At 43.9% G+C, this 17,274-nt stretch overlaps 1 protein-coding gene across 1 annotated transcript in view; it reads left to right on the top strand.

The window, feature by feature from the left end:
* The window catches only part of PSTPIP1 (proline-serine-threonine phosphatase interacting protein 1), a 97,500-nt gene extending 80,763 nt beyond the window's left edge, over positions 1 to 16,737 (top strand). Inside the window, exons 12-15 of the mRNA XM_027830543.3 lie at positions 1,121 to 1,205; positions 2,325 to 2,395; positions 9,861 to 9,961; positions 13,942 to 16,737. Of these exons, the coding sequence (XP_027686344.1) occupies positions 1,121 to 1,205; positions 2,325 to 2,395; positions 9,861 to 9,961; positions 13,942 to 14,073 (389 nt within the window). The 3' untranslated portion in view covers positions 14,074 to 16,737. The remainder of the gene's footprint in view (positions 1 to 1,120; positions 1,206 to 2,324; positions 2,396 to 9,860; positions 9,962 to 13,941) is intronic.
* The last annotated feature ends 537 nt before the right edge of the window (positions 16,738 to 17,274 follow it).

The raw sequence follows: 17,274 nt of genomic DNA, 5'->3' as shown, positions 1-17,274 counted from the left end.
TAGCAGGGAGGAATATGCAGAAGAACAGCGTCTTTACTTTTTTTTAACTGAAAGAAAATAATTATGAGTCTACTAGATGGGGAGGGGGGGAGAGGGGAATGCCCCCAGACAGGGAAGGAAAGTGAAGTTCTTTTCCTTTTTCTCTTTTTAAACCAAAGGAATAAAATAAAACAAAACAAAACACTAGCCTGAGTACTTTTAGGGAGAACAAAGTTAACAAAACAAACACTACTTATGCTAATGACACAGATAAGGAAGGGACAACTGCTCCTTCCCTCAGAGGCCAAAGGCGGTAGAGAAGGACCCGATGGGATGGGGGTTCAACCGTGCAGTGCTAAATAGCCTCGAGGCAGACCACGAGGGAGGGAGAGCACTTGTGCGGGCTCAGTGGGACACTGCTACCAAAAATCTCCGATTAGAGGTGCGGGGGCACACAGACACCTAAAGTGGAGCACCCATAGGGACGCTACTCGAAGAAGAATAAATATTTATGGGTCAATAGCAAATTCTCTCTCTCTCTCTCTTTGGGGACGAGAGAGGTAGGCTGATATGTACAAATGGAGACCAGGAAATACCTACTTTACAGCATCTGACAATAGGGCCAAAAAATTCCCCAGATGTGGCCGAAATTCCTGAATCTCTGCCTATACATTTAAAAAACCCAGAAGAGCTGACTGCGTCGTCATCCCCAGTTAGTAGCGGAGAGCTGCAGGGTGATTAGCTTTTGCTCCTTAAACAAAGATGGGATGACAAGATGGCACAAGTCCTATTATTGAGGCAGCAGCCATCTTGATTAGAATTGGAACATAACTATTGAAATGGTGCTGAATGTGGTGTGGATGGGTCTGTACTTGCAGCAGAACTGTATTAAGCTTCAGCTCAGCAGTACCCATTACGGACATCTGTCATCAGTAGTTTTCCTAGTGTAGATGAGCTCGCAGGTCTGCACCTATGTATTAAAGAGGATAGTGGATACACTGCAGAGTTCCATTGGCCACTCCTGCTCTAGAAGACTAACCACCATGCTCTGGAAACAAATCAATTGCATTGCTGGTAGAGGGGAAAAATTGATACCTTCTGCCTGTTTACACCCTTGCTTTTAACAATTATCCCATTGTAGTTCCAATAGGATATGAGAATTATTATGCCAGGGAATCTCCTAGATGTAGCAACAGCCCAGTCCAGTCTTGTGGGATGATGAAAAGGTGAGTATATTGGTTCCTTGTGGAAATGCTTTTCTTATATAAAGCAATATATGGTTACATACATGCAAGTGACAAATCTGGATCTTGAAAGTAATTGTTTCCTTAATTGTGGTGAAAGGCATATGTGATATCATATACATATACCAACAATTAATTTAACAGAATTTAAAGTGGAGCAAGATTAGCTATTCACATTGTTGCTGGCGGGAAGGGAGGGAGGGGAAGGGACAACTTTAAAAGAAACTGACCAGCCAGCAAGTAATTGGGGCACACTTAATTCTGCTTTGTGATAGCACCAGGACATATAGTGACAAAAACAACTTAAGTGGGGAGAGGGGGACAGACAGAGTTGTGTTTTCCAGCAATACCTTCTGTGCTAAACCATAGTGCACTACCATGCCACAGATTAGCAAATAGCTTTAAGCCTGATCTGCTCTTAAAAGTTTCAGTAGTCTAGCCTTGTTGGTTAAGGATGAGATTTATACAGGAATATTTATTCCGATGAAAGCCCTAATGTGGACCCAATTATATCGGTAGAAGATTGCTTATACCAGTACAGTTTATGCTGGTTGGGGAAACATCCAGGGAAAAAAATATAAATAGTTCACTATATTTTAAAACTGACCATTTTTAGACAACTGTATTATATTCTACAACATTCCAAAAGCCAGCATTTTCTACATTCAAGTGTGTTATCATGAGGAGGAAAGAAAAGGATGTCACCCCTTGCAATTGACCAGTCAACAGATCTATCATGTTGTCATGATGGGATGGTTTAAGCTTTGCTTCATGTGTCTTTATATCTTGAATTGTCTATAAGATAAAACTATCACAAAATAATAAATGTATAATATATTTTGTGTACAGTTTAGTGATTGGCAAATTTCAAAAGATTTGTTAGTTTACCAGGGTTTGTTTTAAATGAAAATTAAATGGGTTTGCTGTAGTGCAAAACAAAAACAAAAAAAAGTTTCCAAAGAGGAAACATTTGGCCAAAAGAGTTGGTGACAAATGGGAGGAATGAGGAAGATTACACGGCAGTGGACTAGCGCTCTGGAAGTTTGAGGAATATACAACATATTCTGTACGTTCCATCACCAGCTTCTTTTGGTTCCACAGATTCTCCGGATTGCTACATGGAAATAGCAGAAACTCCAGTGAAACCATCATTCCCACAGCCCCTCCTATTGGTATGTTTTACCAAATGTAAATCAGAAGATGTATCTGGTCCTATCAATCAATCATTTACATGCATGTTGCATGGAGAATAAACTATGTGATAAGACATTAACGTGTTATCTATCCTATGAGCTAGCATGAGACTATAATCTAGACATCAGTATGGCACAAACATGTAGCAAGCAGCTTCCCTCACCATGGAGACTAATAGGAGCTGTACTATTCTTAAGAAGTCCTGTGGATGTGTGAAGTTTAAATTCTGACTGAGACCTCAAGGTCTAGGAACACAGTTTTTTCCTCTACTTACGTAGAGCATGGGGAATCCTTCCCAAGCCTTCCAGTGGCCCAGCCTGGTCTCGCTATGAACACAGGCATCCGTTCTGCTTCAAATGTTATGTTGCCTTACCAATCCCATGTCCAGGGCCGTCCTTAGGATTTATGGGGCCCTATGCAGTAATATTAAACTGGTGCCCCTGTGCCTCAGCCCGCATGTGTATTTTAGATAACTGTGGTCTTTTGAAGGATTTATTTTAAAAACTATGTCTGAAGATCCAAGCATTTAAGGCTAAAGATGAATACTCAGATTGTGCAAGGATTTTTTAAAGATGTAATTTTTGCAACACTAATGAAATATTTTTAAAGCTAAGGTTCTGTAGACTAACATGTTCTGAGTAAATATTACAGTAATGCACAACTGCTTTTGTCAGTAAATTCAGAAACTGATAGTATATACCTGGGGGTTGGCAAATGCCTGTTAAATGACTTCATTACCATTTGGAAGGTTATTTAATAGTTTCAATCTTGTGCTAATAGATCTGGCAGGCTGGAAGGCATTTTCACTTTTAAATACTAGATCCCCTCTGGAGGAAGACTCACCAGGCTGCTGCAGCTAGCAGGATGGGTCAGAACAGGGAACAGGGATAGGAAGAGGCGGGAAGGTGGACACTAAGACCCAGGGGTGCCCCAAATTTTCAGGTGCCCTACGCAGCCCAGCCGCATAAGCGGTATACGTAAGGATGGCCCTGCACAGGTCACTTGTGTCACTCTCATTAGAGGGCACCAAAGCATAATATTTTGACAGCACAGGAAATAATGGTTTGAGACATTTTTATTGGCTCGATTTAAAACCAGCTAAGGAGATTTAAATTGTGATGTTCCCCGAATGAAAAAAAAAATGCATCCTTCACTATATCTGCCTGTCCACTCAGCCACCCAGAAATGGAATACAGTCTCTCCTAAATCCCCTCTGTTTGACTCCCTGAACAGTGGAAATTTTCAGTGCCATTCATGCAGGCTAGATTCATAGATATTGAAGTCAGAAGGGACCATTAGGATCATCTAGTCCGACCTCCTGCACAACGCAGGCCACAGAATCTCGCCCACCCACTTCTGTGAAAAACCTCACCTATGTCTGAGCTATTGAAGTCCTCAAATCGTGGTTTAAAGACTTCAAGGAGCAGAGAGGTCTGGGTTTTTAAAGGTATGTAGATGTTGCTCTGCTCAGAGTTACGTCTAACTGATTTAGGAGCCTCAGTCTCGTTTTCAAGAGTGAAATAGGCATTTAGGAGTCTGTGTTCCACTGACTTTCAATGAGACTTGGGCTCAGACTTTTAAAGGAGCCTAAGTGCCGTCCATTTCTATAGAATTCAATGGTGTCCCTATGAATACAACTTGAATGAGAGTTGAAGGCATTTGGTGCCTCCCAGGATTGGGTCCCACATGCCTATACAGTAGCATATGAACAGCTTTGGTCACAATTAATGCCTCCCCAATCTGCTCACAGCTGTTTGTGTGTCTACATTATATTAAACTTCTCCTTTCTGCCAGTTTAGATCATGCTATTTATCAAGGCCACTATCGGATCATTATTGTCATAATCGCTTCCACAGTAGTAAATTCTGATGTCACAAAGGGTGGATTGTGACTTTGTTGAAGGATCAGAGCAGGCTCATTGTAAAATGAGACGCTACTCTTGGGACCAAATACTATGCACAGATGGGTTCTGGGGGCGCCTGTGGGAACCCCGTGCTCATATCCATTGACAGAATGGGTCACATTTAGTGAGCTGAGGCCAGATCCTGCATCCACTGCTATCTGTAGGAGTTTTGGCATGGACTTCTACGGGAGCAGGAGCATGCCCCTAAATTTAGAGAGAATACGTATGGTAATCTAATGGGATTTTGGTACCTACATTCTTCTTGCAGTTTGCCCAGGTGTGCCTTCACTAGGAAAAAACATGAATTCTTATCCCACATTAGTGAGCACATGGTAATTAACATGAGGTAAAGTCCTACCAACGACAAGGCAATTTGTTTTCACACAAGTTTGCAGGCTGATAACACAACTCTGCAGGAGCCTAGGGTTTACCGTGATTTACTAACTCGTGTGAAAATTACAGACGGCCTGATCTTCACTAGGATTTTACTTCAAGTTAATTAACTCAAGTTAAGAACACAACTTTGTTCCGAATGAAGACAAGGCCCTCAGAGGCTTGTGCATATCATGGTTATCTACATGCATTCAGCTTCTTCACTTCCTGCTACATTGTTCTTTCAGCCATCTGAAGAATCCAAGTCAAATTTTTTCCCCTCACACCAATCAAAGAACCCACACATCACTTGTTGGAGTGGGATCAGGATTTACTGTGGGAAGGGTTACAGGGATCCTGTCTTCTCCGCCCTCTGCAAGGGCTCTATTACCCCATGGATGTACAGGTGGTTTACATTGGAAATTCCCTCATGCCTCAGCAGGAGGACAGACCCGGCAAGTACAGCATTGTGGAGGAATGCTGTAAAGTATGTCACGAATAAGCTCCTTTTAACCAGCCAGGACTAAATTATGTTCCAAATTTTGGCTAAGTGCAAACACCTAAAGTCATAGTGTTTGTACTGTGAGATTTTTATCTTAACAATAGCGTGACATTTGCCTGTGTAAAACACTGCCTCTTTCTTTTGCCTTAATGTCCATTATTTATTATGAAGCAAGAGGATTGACTTCCATGAGAGCAGAATTAGGTCAGCGCTAAATGCTTTTGAAAAAGTGCCTTGGTGGGGTTTTTGGACTGATGGCAAAACTCTCATTGGCTGCAGAGATGCAGGATCAAGCTCTTTTTGAGCAATCCTTAGGTCAGGTCTACACTTAAAAATTATACTGGTATAGCTATGGTATACTGGTATAGCTGTGGCAGACAAGGGTGTGATTTTTTTTTTTTAAACCAACATAGTTATGCCAGTATAAGTGCTAGTGTAGACTGTCTACACTATGAAATTAGGTTGAATTCATACAAGTTGGTTTTTAGGAAGTCAATTGTGTGCGTCACCGCTAAGCGCATCAAGTCGGCGGAGTGCGTCCACAGTACCGTGGCTAGCATTGACTTTTGGAGTGTTGCACTGTGGGTAGCTATCCCACAGTCCCCGCTGCCCATTGGAATTCTGGGTTGAGCTCCCAATGCCTGATGGGGTAAAAACATTGTCACAGGTGGTTTTGTGTACATGTCATCAGTCACCCCTCCCTCCGTGAAAACGGCGGCAATCGTTTCGCACCTTTTTTCCGTGCGGACGCCATACTGCTGTCAGCAGACAGTGCAGTAGGACTGCTAACCGTCGTCGTCATCCACAGTTTCCGCTGCAACTCTGCTCTCCTGGTGCCGTGAATCCACCTCACAGGTCCTCTCATCGTTCTCTATAAATATCATCCACTGCTTCCGCTGCAATTCTGCTCTCTTGCAGACGCCATACCATGGCAAGCATGGAGCCTGCTCAGCTCACCGCTACCATTGTGAGCATTGTAAACACCTCGTGCATTATCCTGCAGTATGTGCAGAACCAGCAAAAGCAGGTGAGGAGGCAACAACAGTGCAATCACGATAGCGATGAGGACATGGACACAGACTTCTCTCAAAGCATGGGCCCTGGCAGTTTGGACATCATGGTGGTAATGGGGCAGGTTCCTGCCATGGAATGCCGATTCTGGGCCCGGGAAACAAGCACAGATTGGTGGGACCACATAGTGTTGTGGGTCTGGGATGATTCCCAGTGGCTGCAAAACTTTTGCATGCATAAGGGCACTTTCCTGGAACTTTGTGACTTGCTTTCCCCTGCCCTGAAGCACAAGAATACCAAGATGAGAGCAGCCCTCACAGTTGAGAAGCGAGTGGCGATAGCACTCTGGAAGCTTGCAACACCAGACAGCTACCAGTCAGTCAGGAATAAATTTGGAGTGGGCAAATCTACCGTGGGGGCTGCTGTGATCCAAAGTAGCCAACACAGTCACTGAGCTGCTGCTATCAAGGGTAGTGACTCTGGGAAATGTGGTCATAGTGGATGGCTTCGCTGCAAAGGGGTTCCCTAACTGAGGTGGGGCGATAGATGGAATGCATATCCCCTATCTTGGGACCGGACCACCTTGGCAGCCAGTACGTAAACCGCAAGGGATACTTTTCAATGGTGCTGCAAGCACTGGTGGATCACAAGGGACATTTCACCGACATCAATGTGAGATGGCCAGGAAAGGTGCATGAAAGTAGAAAGGAGCAGTTCAACTATAGGCTGAGCAAGTGCAGAATGGTGGTAGAGTGTGCATTTGGACGTGCAAAAGCTCATTGGCGCAGTTTACTGACTAGGTTAGACCTCAGCAAAACCAATATTCCCATTGTTATTGCTGATTGCTGTGTGCTCCACAATATCTGAAGGAGTAAGGGGGAAACATTTATGGCAGGGTGGGAGGTTGAGGCAAATCGCCTGGCGGCCGATTACACACAACCAGACACCAGGGCAATTAGAAGACCACAGCTGGGCGCCCTGCACATCAGAGAAGAAGCTTTGAAAACCAGCTTCATGACTGGTCAGGCTACGGTGTGACAGTTCTGTTTGTTTCTCCTTGATGAAAACCCACCCCCTTGGTTGACTCTACTTCCCTGTAAGCCAACCGACCTCCCCCCTTCGATCACTGCTTTCAGAGGCAATAAAGTCATTGTTTCAAAATCATGCATTCTTTATTAATTCATCACACAAATACCTATTGCAAGGTAGCCTGGGAGGCGTGGGTGAGGAGGGAAGCACCAGGTGGGATGGTGGATGAGGGGAGGAGGGAAGGACAAGGCCACACTACGGTTCAAAACTTATTGAATGCCAGCCTTTTGTTGCTTGGGCAATCCTCTGGGGTGGAGTGGCTGGGTGCCTGTAGCCTCCCCCCCCCCCCCCCCCCCATTCTTGGGCATCTAGGCGAGGAGGATATAGAACTTGGAAGAGGGCAGGTGGTTATACAGGGGCTGCAGCGGCGGTCTGTGCTCCTGCTGCCTTTCCTGCAGCTCCACCAGACTCCCAAGCATGTCAGTTTGCTCCCCCATTAGGCTCAGCATTGCATCCTGCCTCCACTCAGCGTGCTCCTCCCTTCTCTCATTGCATTCATTTAACGCTTTCCTGAACTCTGCCATTGTTTACCTCCATGCATTCTGCTGAGTTCTTTCAGTGTGGGAGGACTGCATGAGCTCTGAGAACATGTCATCGCGAGTGCGTTTTTTTCCACCTTCTAATCTGTGCTAGCCTCTGGGAGAGGATAGGGCGAGTGTAGAAACATTTGCAGCTTTGGGAGTTAAAAATAAGGGAGAGTAGTATTTAAAAAGATACATTTTAGAGAACAAAGGAAGACTACTTCACACTGAATCAAGCGATTCACATTACATAGCACATGTGCTTCACCCCCTCTCTCCCACCGCATGGCTAGTATCAGGGAAAATCCCGTTCAGCCAAACACGAACAGCTCAGCATGAATGGGCCTTCCCCCACTGTGTGGCAAAGGCTTTTAGAGTACCTCCAGGAGAGCTTCATGGAGATGTCCCTGGAGGATTTCCACTCCATCCCCAGACATGTTAACAGACTTTTCCAGTAGCTATACTGGCCGCAAATGCATCCCAAGTCTTCAGGGCAAATTAATCATTAAACACGCTTGCTTTTAAACCCTGTATTATATTTACAAAGGTACACTCACCAGAGGTGCCTTCTCTGGCTTTGTGGTCTGGGAGCCCGCCTTCGGAAGGTTGGGAGGGTATTGGCTCCAGGGTGATGAACAGTTCCTGGCTGCCAGGGAGAAGGGATTCTCTGCTTGCCTGCTGTGTGCTATCCTCAACCTCCTCCTCATCCACAAAATCCTCATCCCTGTTGCATGAGACTCCCCCCTTGCCCCCCCCAGAATTGCATGCAGCTCATCATAGAAGCAACATGTATGAGGCTCTGACCTGGAGTGACCGTTTGCATCCTTTGTTTTTTGATAGGCTTGCCTCAGCTCCTTAACTTTCACGTGGCACTGCTGTGTGTCCCTGTGGTAGCCTCTGTCCATCATGCCCTTGGAGATTTTGGCAAATATATTGGTATTTCATCTTTTGGAACGGAATTCTGCCTGCACGGATTCTTCGCCCCATACAGCAATCAGATCCAGTGTCTCCCGTTCGGTCCATGCTGGAGCACTTTTGCGATTCTGGGACTCCATGGTCACCTGTGCTGATGAGCTCTGCATGGTCACCTGTGCAGATGAGCTCACTACACTGGCCAAACAGGAAATTCAAAAGTTCCCGGGGCTTTTCCTGTCTACCTGGCCAGTGCATCTGAGTTGAGAGTGCTGTCCAGAGCAGTCACAATGGCGCTCTCTGGGATAGCTCCCGGAGGCCAATACCGTCGAATTGCGTCCACACTACCCCAAATTCAACACAGCAAGGTCAATTTTAGCACTAACCCCCTCGCCGGGGAGTAGTACAGAAATTGATTTTAAGAGCCCTTTAAGTCGACAAAACAGGCTTGGTTGTGTGGACGGGTGCAGGGTTAAATTGTCCTAACGCTGCTAAATTCGACCTAAACTTGTAGCGTAGACCAGGGCACAATTATAGCAACATAATTATCTCCACACTGGGAGGGCTTTGTAGGTTAACTATGCTACCAAAACACAGTGTGGACAAGGCCTAATTATCACTATTTCACCAAGGCATTTCTATCTGTTCTTGCAACAACACTGAATGAATGTTTTCCTCTTCTCAGTTATGGCAGGTTGGATTAAATAATCAACATGTTTCAGAAAGATCAAGCCAGTAATATATTCCATCATGGCACCATATAAACTACTACTAAGGCTCACTGAACCTTTCTTTCCCTGCATTATATTTTAGATTTTATTTTTCCCCTCAGAAAAATCACAGATCCCACCACAAACCGGTTTTATTATAAATTATTCCTTAGACCACTTGGGACTATATTTTAAGCAGGGAAAATGTTTACCCTGCAGTCTTACCATGTATGGAGCGAAAGCTAGTTTCTGACTCCTCTAGACAGTGGCAATTGTTGTGCATAGCTTTACCTGGAGGCAATAGCAGCTTCTCTAGGCACACACATCCCAGTGCACAGAGAGAAGAATAGACACCCTTGCGTTTGTGAACTCTTGCAAATGTTTCCTTGCATTTATAAATCTGTGAACTCTTTGTTTTTCTAGACGAGAAAGTGGATGGAGTCTATGCATCTATTAACGTGGGTGAACGAGCAGCAACCACACCATCACAGGACTACAGAGTGCTCTATGACTATACAGCCCAGGTAGTCAAAGATTTAAAAATGAACATTGTAATGCACTAGGCTTAAAATAGTACCTTTGACTCAAAAAGCCCATTAATTCCCAACACCCCTAGGGGTTATTTATTATCCTCATTTTATAGATGGGAAAATGAATGGAACAGAGAGTTACTTAGCCAAGGTCACCTAGCAAGTCTGTGGCAGCCAGGAGGTGTGACTCCCAGGTCTCTGCTCTGGCCACTAGACCATACTGTGTTATCTTGGGGGGCAGTATATAAAAGTTTATTTCAATTTGCTGTACATTAATGTGTTTCATCAGTAACAGTGCCAAACCATCCCAACCCTTGTCTCTTTAGGGATAGGAGAGACTCATTCACTACAGAGGCTTTGTACATTTTGACTGATGGTAACTGAACCACCTGGCTTTACAAGAAGATGTATAAAAATAGTCCCAATAAAAACATGAGAAGTTAGTTAAGGCCCGGATCCAGCATCAGGATTTGCTAGTGCAAACCCCTACTGCTATGAATCAATGGGTCTCTACAGAGGTACACACTAGAGGATCTTGATGTAGGATTGGAATCCAGAACATTTGGATAGCAATTTAGGGCAGGAAATGATGAAGAATACTGTATCCAGTTACAAATGCAGAGGGAGTTTAGGGTAGAAGAATGCATATACTGCCAAGATTCCAGTTGGAGTACAGCAGGACTAGTCCCCTGTTACTGTTTTTGCTGAAGAGGACAACAGGATCTTTACTGACAAAATGGTCAGGTCCCGGTTTTACAGCTGATCGGAAAACAGCACGCCACATAGTATGGTGTCTGAGGGTGCTGCGCTAAGACACAATCTAGAGCAGGTCAGCAGGGAATGGCACCACCACTTTGTACAACACCTGGGTTTTCCTTTATGATCTCCCATCCCAGTAATGAGTCATTCTGACTACTTCACTTGTGAAATTTTTGAGACTACAGCCCAAGGGAACATGGTTGCAGTTCATGTTATAAAATCTTCCCTGGCTTTTATTCAGCCTGGAAACAGGAGAGAGAGTCTGTCAAATATTATCTAAAAGCTGTTCTCCATTTGACCTCATCCTCATCTGGAGAATCCTACCCCAAGACCTTAATGTGTTGTCTGTATTCCATAGCAGGGGCAGACTTCCAACACAATCTCCATTGCACAAAAGGATTTTAGAACAAGTCATACTGATTTCCTGTTCATAAGTATTGCCAGATACAGACTCCCAGCCTGTCTTCTGCCTTTGCCTCAGTTTAGTTATGGTTTTGTGTGGGGTTTATAATAGAAATATTTATATCCATTTTCCACTTAAATAACCCCTCTGAGGCACTTTTTAAATGGAGCTGAAACAATATGAGATCTGGCTTGGTCATGCTACTCTAGTTCCTGCATAGTGGAAATACTATGAGCTTGTATTATTCCAGCTCTATTAGACAGATGCAAGAGAAGGAAAAAATATGTTAATGAAAAAGCTACCGATACAACACACACATTGACATTCTGATGGAGTCAGACAGCACAGCCCTCTCTCACATTTTTTCCATGTAAATATGCTGTGCCCCGTTGATCGCTCCTGCCAAGTGCCAGTCCCAGCACAGGCCCCTTGGGCAAATAGCAAGGAGCTGGGGTTGACGTGCTCACTGAATCTGAAGACACTGCTGATGAGCAACCTGCGTCCTCAACTAGGGTACTGTAACGTTCCTGACTTCAGACCCAGTGCCGTTAGACATCATGAGTAAAGTCACAACAGAGACAAACTGACTTGCTAAAGCAAGAGTTTACTAACACCACGCACCTTTTCATCTGTAGATTTCAGACTGCTTTACAAAGGAGGCAAACAATATCTCCACTTTATAGATTAGAATGCCAAAGTAGCCCAAGAGCCTTTCGCCTTATGACTGCCCTTATCCTCCTACACAGGAAACAGAAGTATAGGAGTCATCCTACTGGCCAGGTCCACCTAGTCTACAGTCCTGCCTCTGACAGTGGCCTGATGTTCCAAAGAGCCCCACAGGAAGCAGATGTGGGATAATCTGCCCCCATGATCTCATCCTAATCCCCACTAGAAAGAGATAGGTTTACACCCCGAAACACGGGGTTTTACCTCCCATCCAATATTATTTTCCTTAGCATGAACTATGGATAATTTTGCTATCCATACAAATGGCCAGTCTCTTTGAATTTTTCTCATTCTTGGCTTCAGCAGCATTCTCTGGCAAAGAGTTCCACAGTCAAATTATATGTTGTTTGAAAAAAAAAAAAAAAAAAAATTCCTTTTACTAGTTTTGAATTTGCCACCTTTAAGCTCCACTGAAAGTCCCCTAGTTCTTGTGTTAGGAGACCCACACTGAAAACGTGTCACTTAGGAGACTCTTCGTAAGAGGTCAACATGAGTCAGATTCTAACTCGGGGTAGTCAATAGGCAGCCCATGGGCCAAATCCAGACCACCAGATGCTTTTCAACAGATCCCAAAAAATGTTTAAACTTATTTATCATCATCATTTTATCTGGAGTCTGGACCTGGACTACTCCTTGACCAAAACATTTAGACCTTGACAAAATAAATAAATAAAATAAGACTACCCTTGTTCCAACTGAAGCCAAACAGTTGGGTTAGGTCAGTGCAGCTGATGAGAATTTCCTATGCAGTTCAGGGTGTTCAAATATTTTTTCTACTCTCTTTCATTGTTTGGAGAGATATTTGCTTTAGGGCCTGTTCAGGGTCATTTTAATGTACCTCAGCATTCATGGCATTTTGCCTGGAGGGGAATTATTAAATTCCTTTCATGAAGAGGGACGATTCCTAACCTGGGGGTAGACTTCCACACACTTGAGCACTATATTCAAATTAGATTGATCTGATCTGTTGAATGCAAATTTTGGAGGCTTGTGCTATCACTGTTTCAATTTCATTGCTCGTTGGACAGTGAATTGGTACCCCATCACACAGAAAACAGGACAGCATCACTTAATGGGCTGATAGCCAGGCTGACCTGCGGTGATTCTATCTCTGGGGGGAAATAGCATGTTTCATGAATAATCATTATACCACTGTTGACCACTATTGCTCAGCAGCAGGGATCTGCACTACCATGCAGGTCACCTGAGATCAATTGTGCTGATGAGAAACCTCTCCCAGACTGCGATTATCGGAGGCATCATTTTTATCTCCCTTGAGCATGTAGCCTTGTATTGCTCTAACAAAGGAGCATGACTGGCTGGTTCAGGAGGGAGTTGCATTTAGGGCAGGTCTGTACTTCAAAAGCTGCACCCATGCAGCTGTGATGCTGTAGTGCTTTAGTGAAGATGCTGATGGGAGAGCTTCTCCCGTCAGCAGTGTTTAATTTGTGCCCAGGGCTGAGCCCTGGCACCTCTAGGCTTGGCAGTTCGTAGCCCCAGTACCTCTAGCCTTTCTGTGTCTGTTATGAATGTAAAAAAATTGCTTGAACCCCAGCACCTCTTTCATTACAAATTAAAGCACTGCCCATCAGCATAGTTAATCCACCTCCGTGAGAAGCATTAGCTATGTCAGTGGGAGAAGCTCTCCTGTCGACATAGTGCTGTCTACACCGAGGGTTAGGTTGGTATAACTATATTGCTCACGGGTGTGAATTTCACACCCCCATGTGGCATAATTATACCAGTGTAAATTTATACCGTAGATCTGGCCTTAGGAACAACCTCTGCCAGAAGGGACTATGATACAAGATCTAATCTGCACAGGGACTGAATGCAGGATGGGTACATTTCTGTTCCACTCTGGAGATGGGAAGAAAGTTGATAGCCCCAGTATGACCGCTCAACAAAAATGGAGCCACACACAGAGTGTGAGTGAGATATTTCAGATTCATTATCACAGTGACATGCGTACTAGATATGCTTTAGGAACATGGGAGCTAGGAAAATCCCCCACACAACATGCAGAAGAGTCTGAGTACTGAGGCTAACCAGATTTCCACTCCCTCTGTTGGGTCTCTCCTTTCAGAACACCGATGAACTGGATATCAGTGTAGGGGACATCGTAGCAATCATCGCAGAAGGCGAGGATGGCTGGTGGACAGCAGAAAGGAATGGTCAACAAGGATTTGTGCCAGGATCTTACCTCGAAAAGCTTTGACGAAGAGATGCATCTGCTTTAAGACCTTAAAAATACCTTATTCTCTAAAATGGCTCACCAAGAGGAGGCCATATCATTTTCTTCTAAGGTTGTCACTTGAGGCTAACAAATTGTCCCTGCCTTTTTCTTTAGGCCTCTCTCTCTCCACACTGGGGAGTTTTCCCAGAGACACTGCAGGGGTTCCCGTCTTACAAGGGCTTTTATCCCTTTGACTGTTCCATCAACATTGCATTGAACACAGTCCATCAGCGCCTCAAAGTTACGACAAGTATGGAAAAACAACAAACCAAATTTCTCCTCAAAAAAAAAAAAAAAATTGCTCACAAAAATGGAAAATGAGAAATATCCCTCAGTAAGTCTGTATCACCTCCTGGCAGGCTTGGAGACACTGTTGTGCCAACAGTCATATTCTCTACCTATTAATTATCTCTTTCGTTATCTGCATAAGTAGCGCAAGCATCTTTGACAGAGGTGTGGAATATGGGGATGGTGGTGTAGGTATGCTGTGCTCAGGATGAAGACATACCGGGGTCTTAGCTATGTGACACGAGACAGAAGTTCATGCAGTCCCCATCCCCTCCAAAATGCATGAATGGGAGAAATGGGTAAGGATTCCCCACCTATTTTATCATCAGAGCGACTAGGGCAAATCGTAAAGATGAAATGCTGCTTTAAAGAACATTAAAAAGGATTGTGACATGCATTGAGCTAAAGAAAATATAAGCCCTTCTACCCCACCACCAACTCCTCCTGCTATTAAACACCAAGTCCTCTATTGCTCCAGCCTTGTATGGAATCCAAAGGCAAAGAGATAAGGATAGATCCTGACCCTGATCTTTGTTGGCCGTTGCCTTTTTTTGGTGGATTGTGTCATAACCTTAATATGATTTGTCATGTTTAAAAGCTAAGTAAAGGCTTTCACTGGAGCTGTATTCCCAGACTGACCCGTTGTGAGCTCATCAGGGAGCTGCCAATCACTTGGTAGGCTTACATGCCATTGGCCTACATGTTACCTGATTTAATCTCTGCCCATCCCATCTCCCAGCCTACATGATCTTCTCCTTCCCTTTCAGATGCCCCTCCCCTACGGTTTCCCAACTACCTAGCCCTCCTGCAGCCTCTGCATCTCTGAGATCATTGTCATGGGTCTGTCCTTGTTCCTTTTCCCTTCCTCACATTGCATTCACACTTTATGAATAGCAGCTATGTTAGTCTGTATTCGCAAAAAGAAAAAGGAGTATTTGTGGCACCTTAGAGACTAACAAATGCATCCGATGAAGTGAGCTCTAGCTATGTTCAAATAAATTTGTTACTCTAAGGCGCCACAAGTACTCCTTTTTCTTTTTACACTTTATGAAAGTTCTCATAAGCAAAGCTATTTTGTACACCATAGAATAGGAATGCTGTGGAGAAATTGATCTATCAGGTGACTAGTATTTAGAAATACTTCCAAAATCCACAGTATTTATCCAATACAGACCATAAGATCCTCCTTCAGTATTTAGTGATGCAATACAAACCTTCAAGGATTTGCTTGGGGAAAAAACTACTTCCTAGGGGGAGAATGAACTGCTAAAATTTCAGAGTTTAAAATCGAATCAAAAGTCAATTTAAAGCACAAATAATCACCATTAACAGGAAAATCTTTTAAGTGAGGAAGCACTGTGGGTATGGAGTGAGGCTTTTAAAGCCAGAGAGAAATCTATAGGGACTGTTCCAGCATTTTAGTTAACAGGACTATAGCACATTAATGAACTATAGTCAGTCCAGAGAAACCCATAGCAGATTTTATTCAGTTTTGTGCTGGGAAACTAAGTAGTGCAGCCCTTTTGGGGATCCTCTTGCGCATGCGTTCCCCCTCACTTGTCACCCCTTGTACTTCCCCCTCTGAGGAAGACTTCCCTACAATTTGCCCCCCCCGCTCCAAGACCTGGTACACAGAACGTCTAGAAGTGCCTTGAATAGACTCTTACAGTTTCGTATTAACATAGAAACCAAAGAGATGGAGTGATGGGCTGTTTCCCAGGGCTGGCTGTGGAAAGGCAGAGCATGAGTCACTATGACAACTTCTCTGTGGGGCAGGGATTATCTTTGTTTTGCTTGTCCCTGATCAGGGCTTCTAAGCCCTACCACAGTATAAATAGTAACAATAAAGTGCTCCTTACAGGTTGCTGATGCCGGGACAGCCTTCTGAGGCCAGATCTGAATTTTATAACCCAAGAATGGAGAGCAATGGGCCACAACTAGGGCCTGTACTGTATGCCAACTGACATCTGCGGTGTGGCTAGTCAAACAACTGTAACCATCTTGAAATGAAACCTAAAGTATGAGTGATTTTAGATACTAGCCTCCTTTAATTGCAAGTCTTTCAGCCAGAATTGATGCAGGTAGACATTTTGTAGATGATTTCAATAAAAAAAAAAAAAAAGTAAGTCTCCCTCAAGATCTTGTCTAATCTGTAAATAAGACCACATTCCTCTTAGGGCTCAGAGAGTTTCACCAAGCATTGGAGCACCCATCCTGGTTACCACGTTGTCTGTAGAATCTCTTGCTGTGGGTAAGCTATTACCTGCATCTCTGATCATGAGGTCATTACCAGTTTTGTGATCACTGCTACTCTCAGGCTGTTCTTGACATCCCATAAAAGCATTTTATACTTTGCAATCTCCACTAGTCATTCCTTGATTAAGTGAAATAAATTATAAATACCTACATACATAACCCCTTCAGTCTATAATGTACCCATCACTACAGTATCTGGGAACTGGGTGCTAATTTGGGATAGCTCTGCAGGCGGAAAGGCAATTGCAATGGTCTCATGATTTATCTTCTCTTCTTTAGAGTGAAGGGCTTGGCTGATAATTGGTTACAAAAATATTTGTAACTATGCAGTTCACCCCATCAACCTTGGTAGCATGTGTCAGAAATAGAACACTGAGGAACCAATCAAAATATCCCAGCCCCCTGAGTACATGCAGTTTCTAGAAATCACCCACACCTGGAGAGTGGAAAGTGGCTGAAAGGTTAAATTCCAGGTGCTGCATTCGGCTGGAGACAAAGTTTCGCTAGAGCTGTGCAGTGCTTTCACAGCAAAACAAACATTCAGCAAAAGGGATATTTCACATTTGGTTGTGAAACTGCATATTACCCTATTTTCAGGGAAGAGAAGGGAATAGGCCTGAAATGGGCCATTTTCAGTAA

Source organism: Chelonia mydas, chromosome 10 (assembly GCF_015237465.2).
Source record: "Chelonia mydas isolate rCheMyd1 chromosome 10, rCheMyd1.pri.v2, whole genome shotgun sequence".
NCBI lineage: Eukaryota > Metazoa > Chordata > Testudines > Cheloniidae > Chelonia > Chelonia mydas.
The sequence above is the reverse complement of the archived record's forward strand: the minus strand, read 5'-3'. Positions and strand labels throughout refer to the sequence as shown.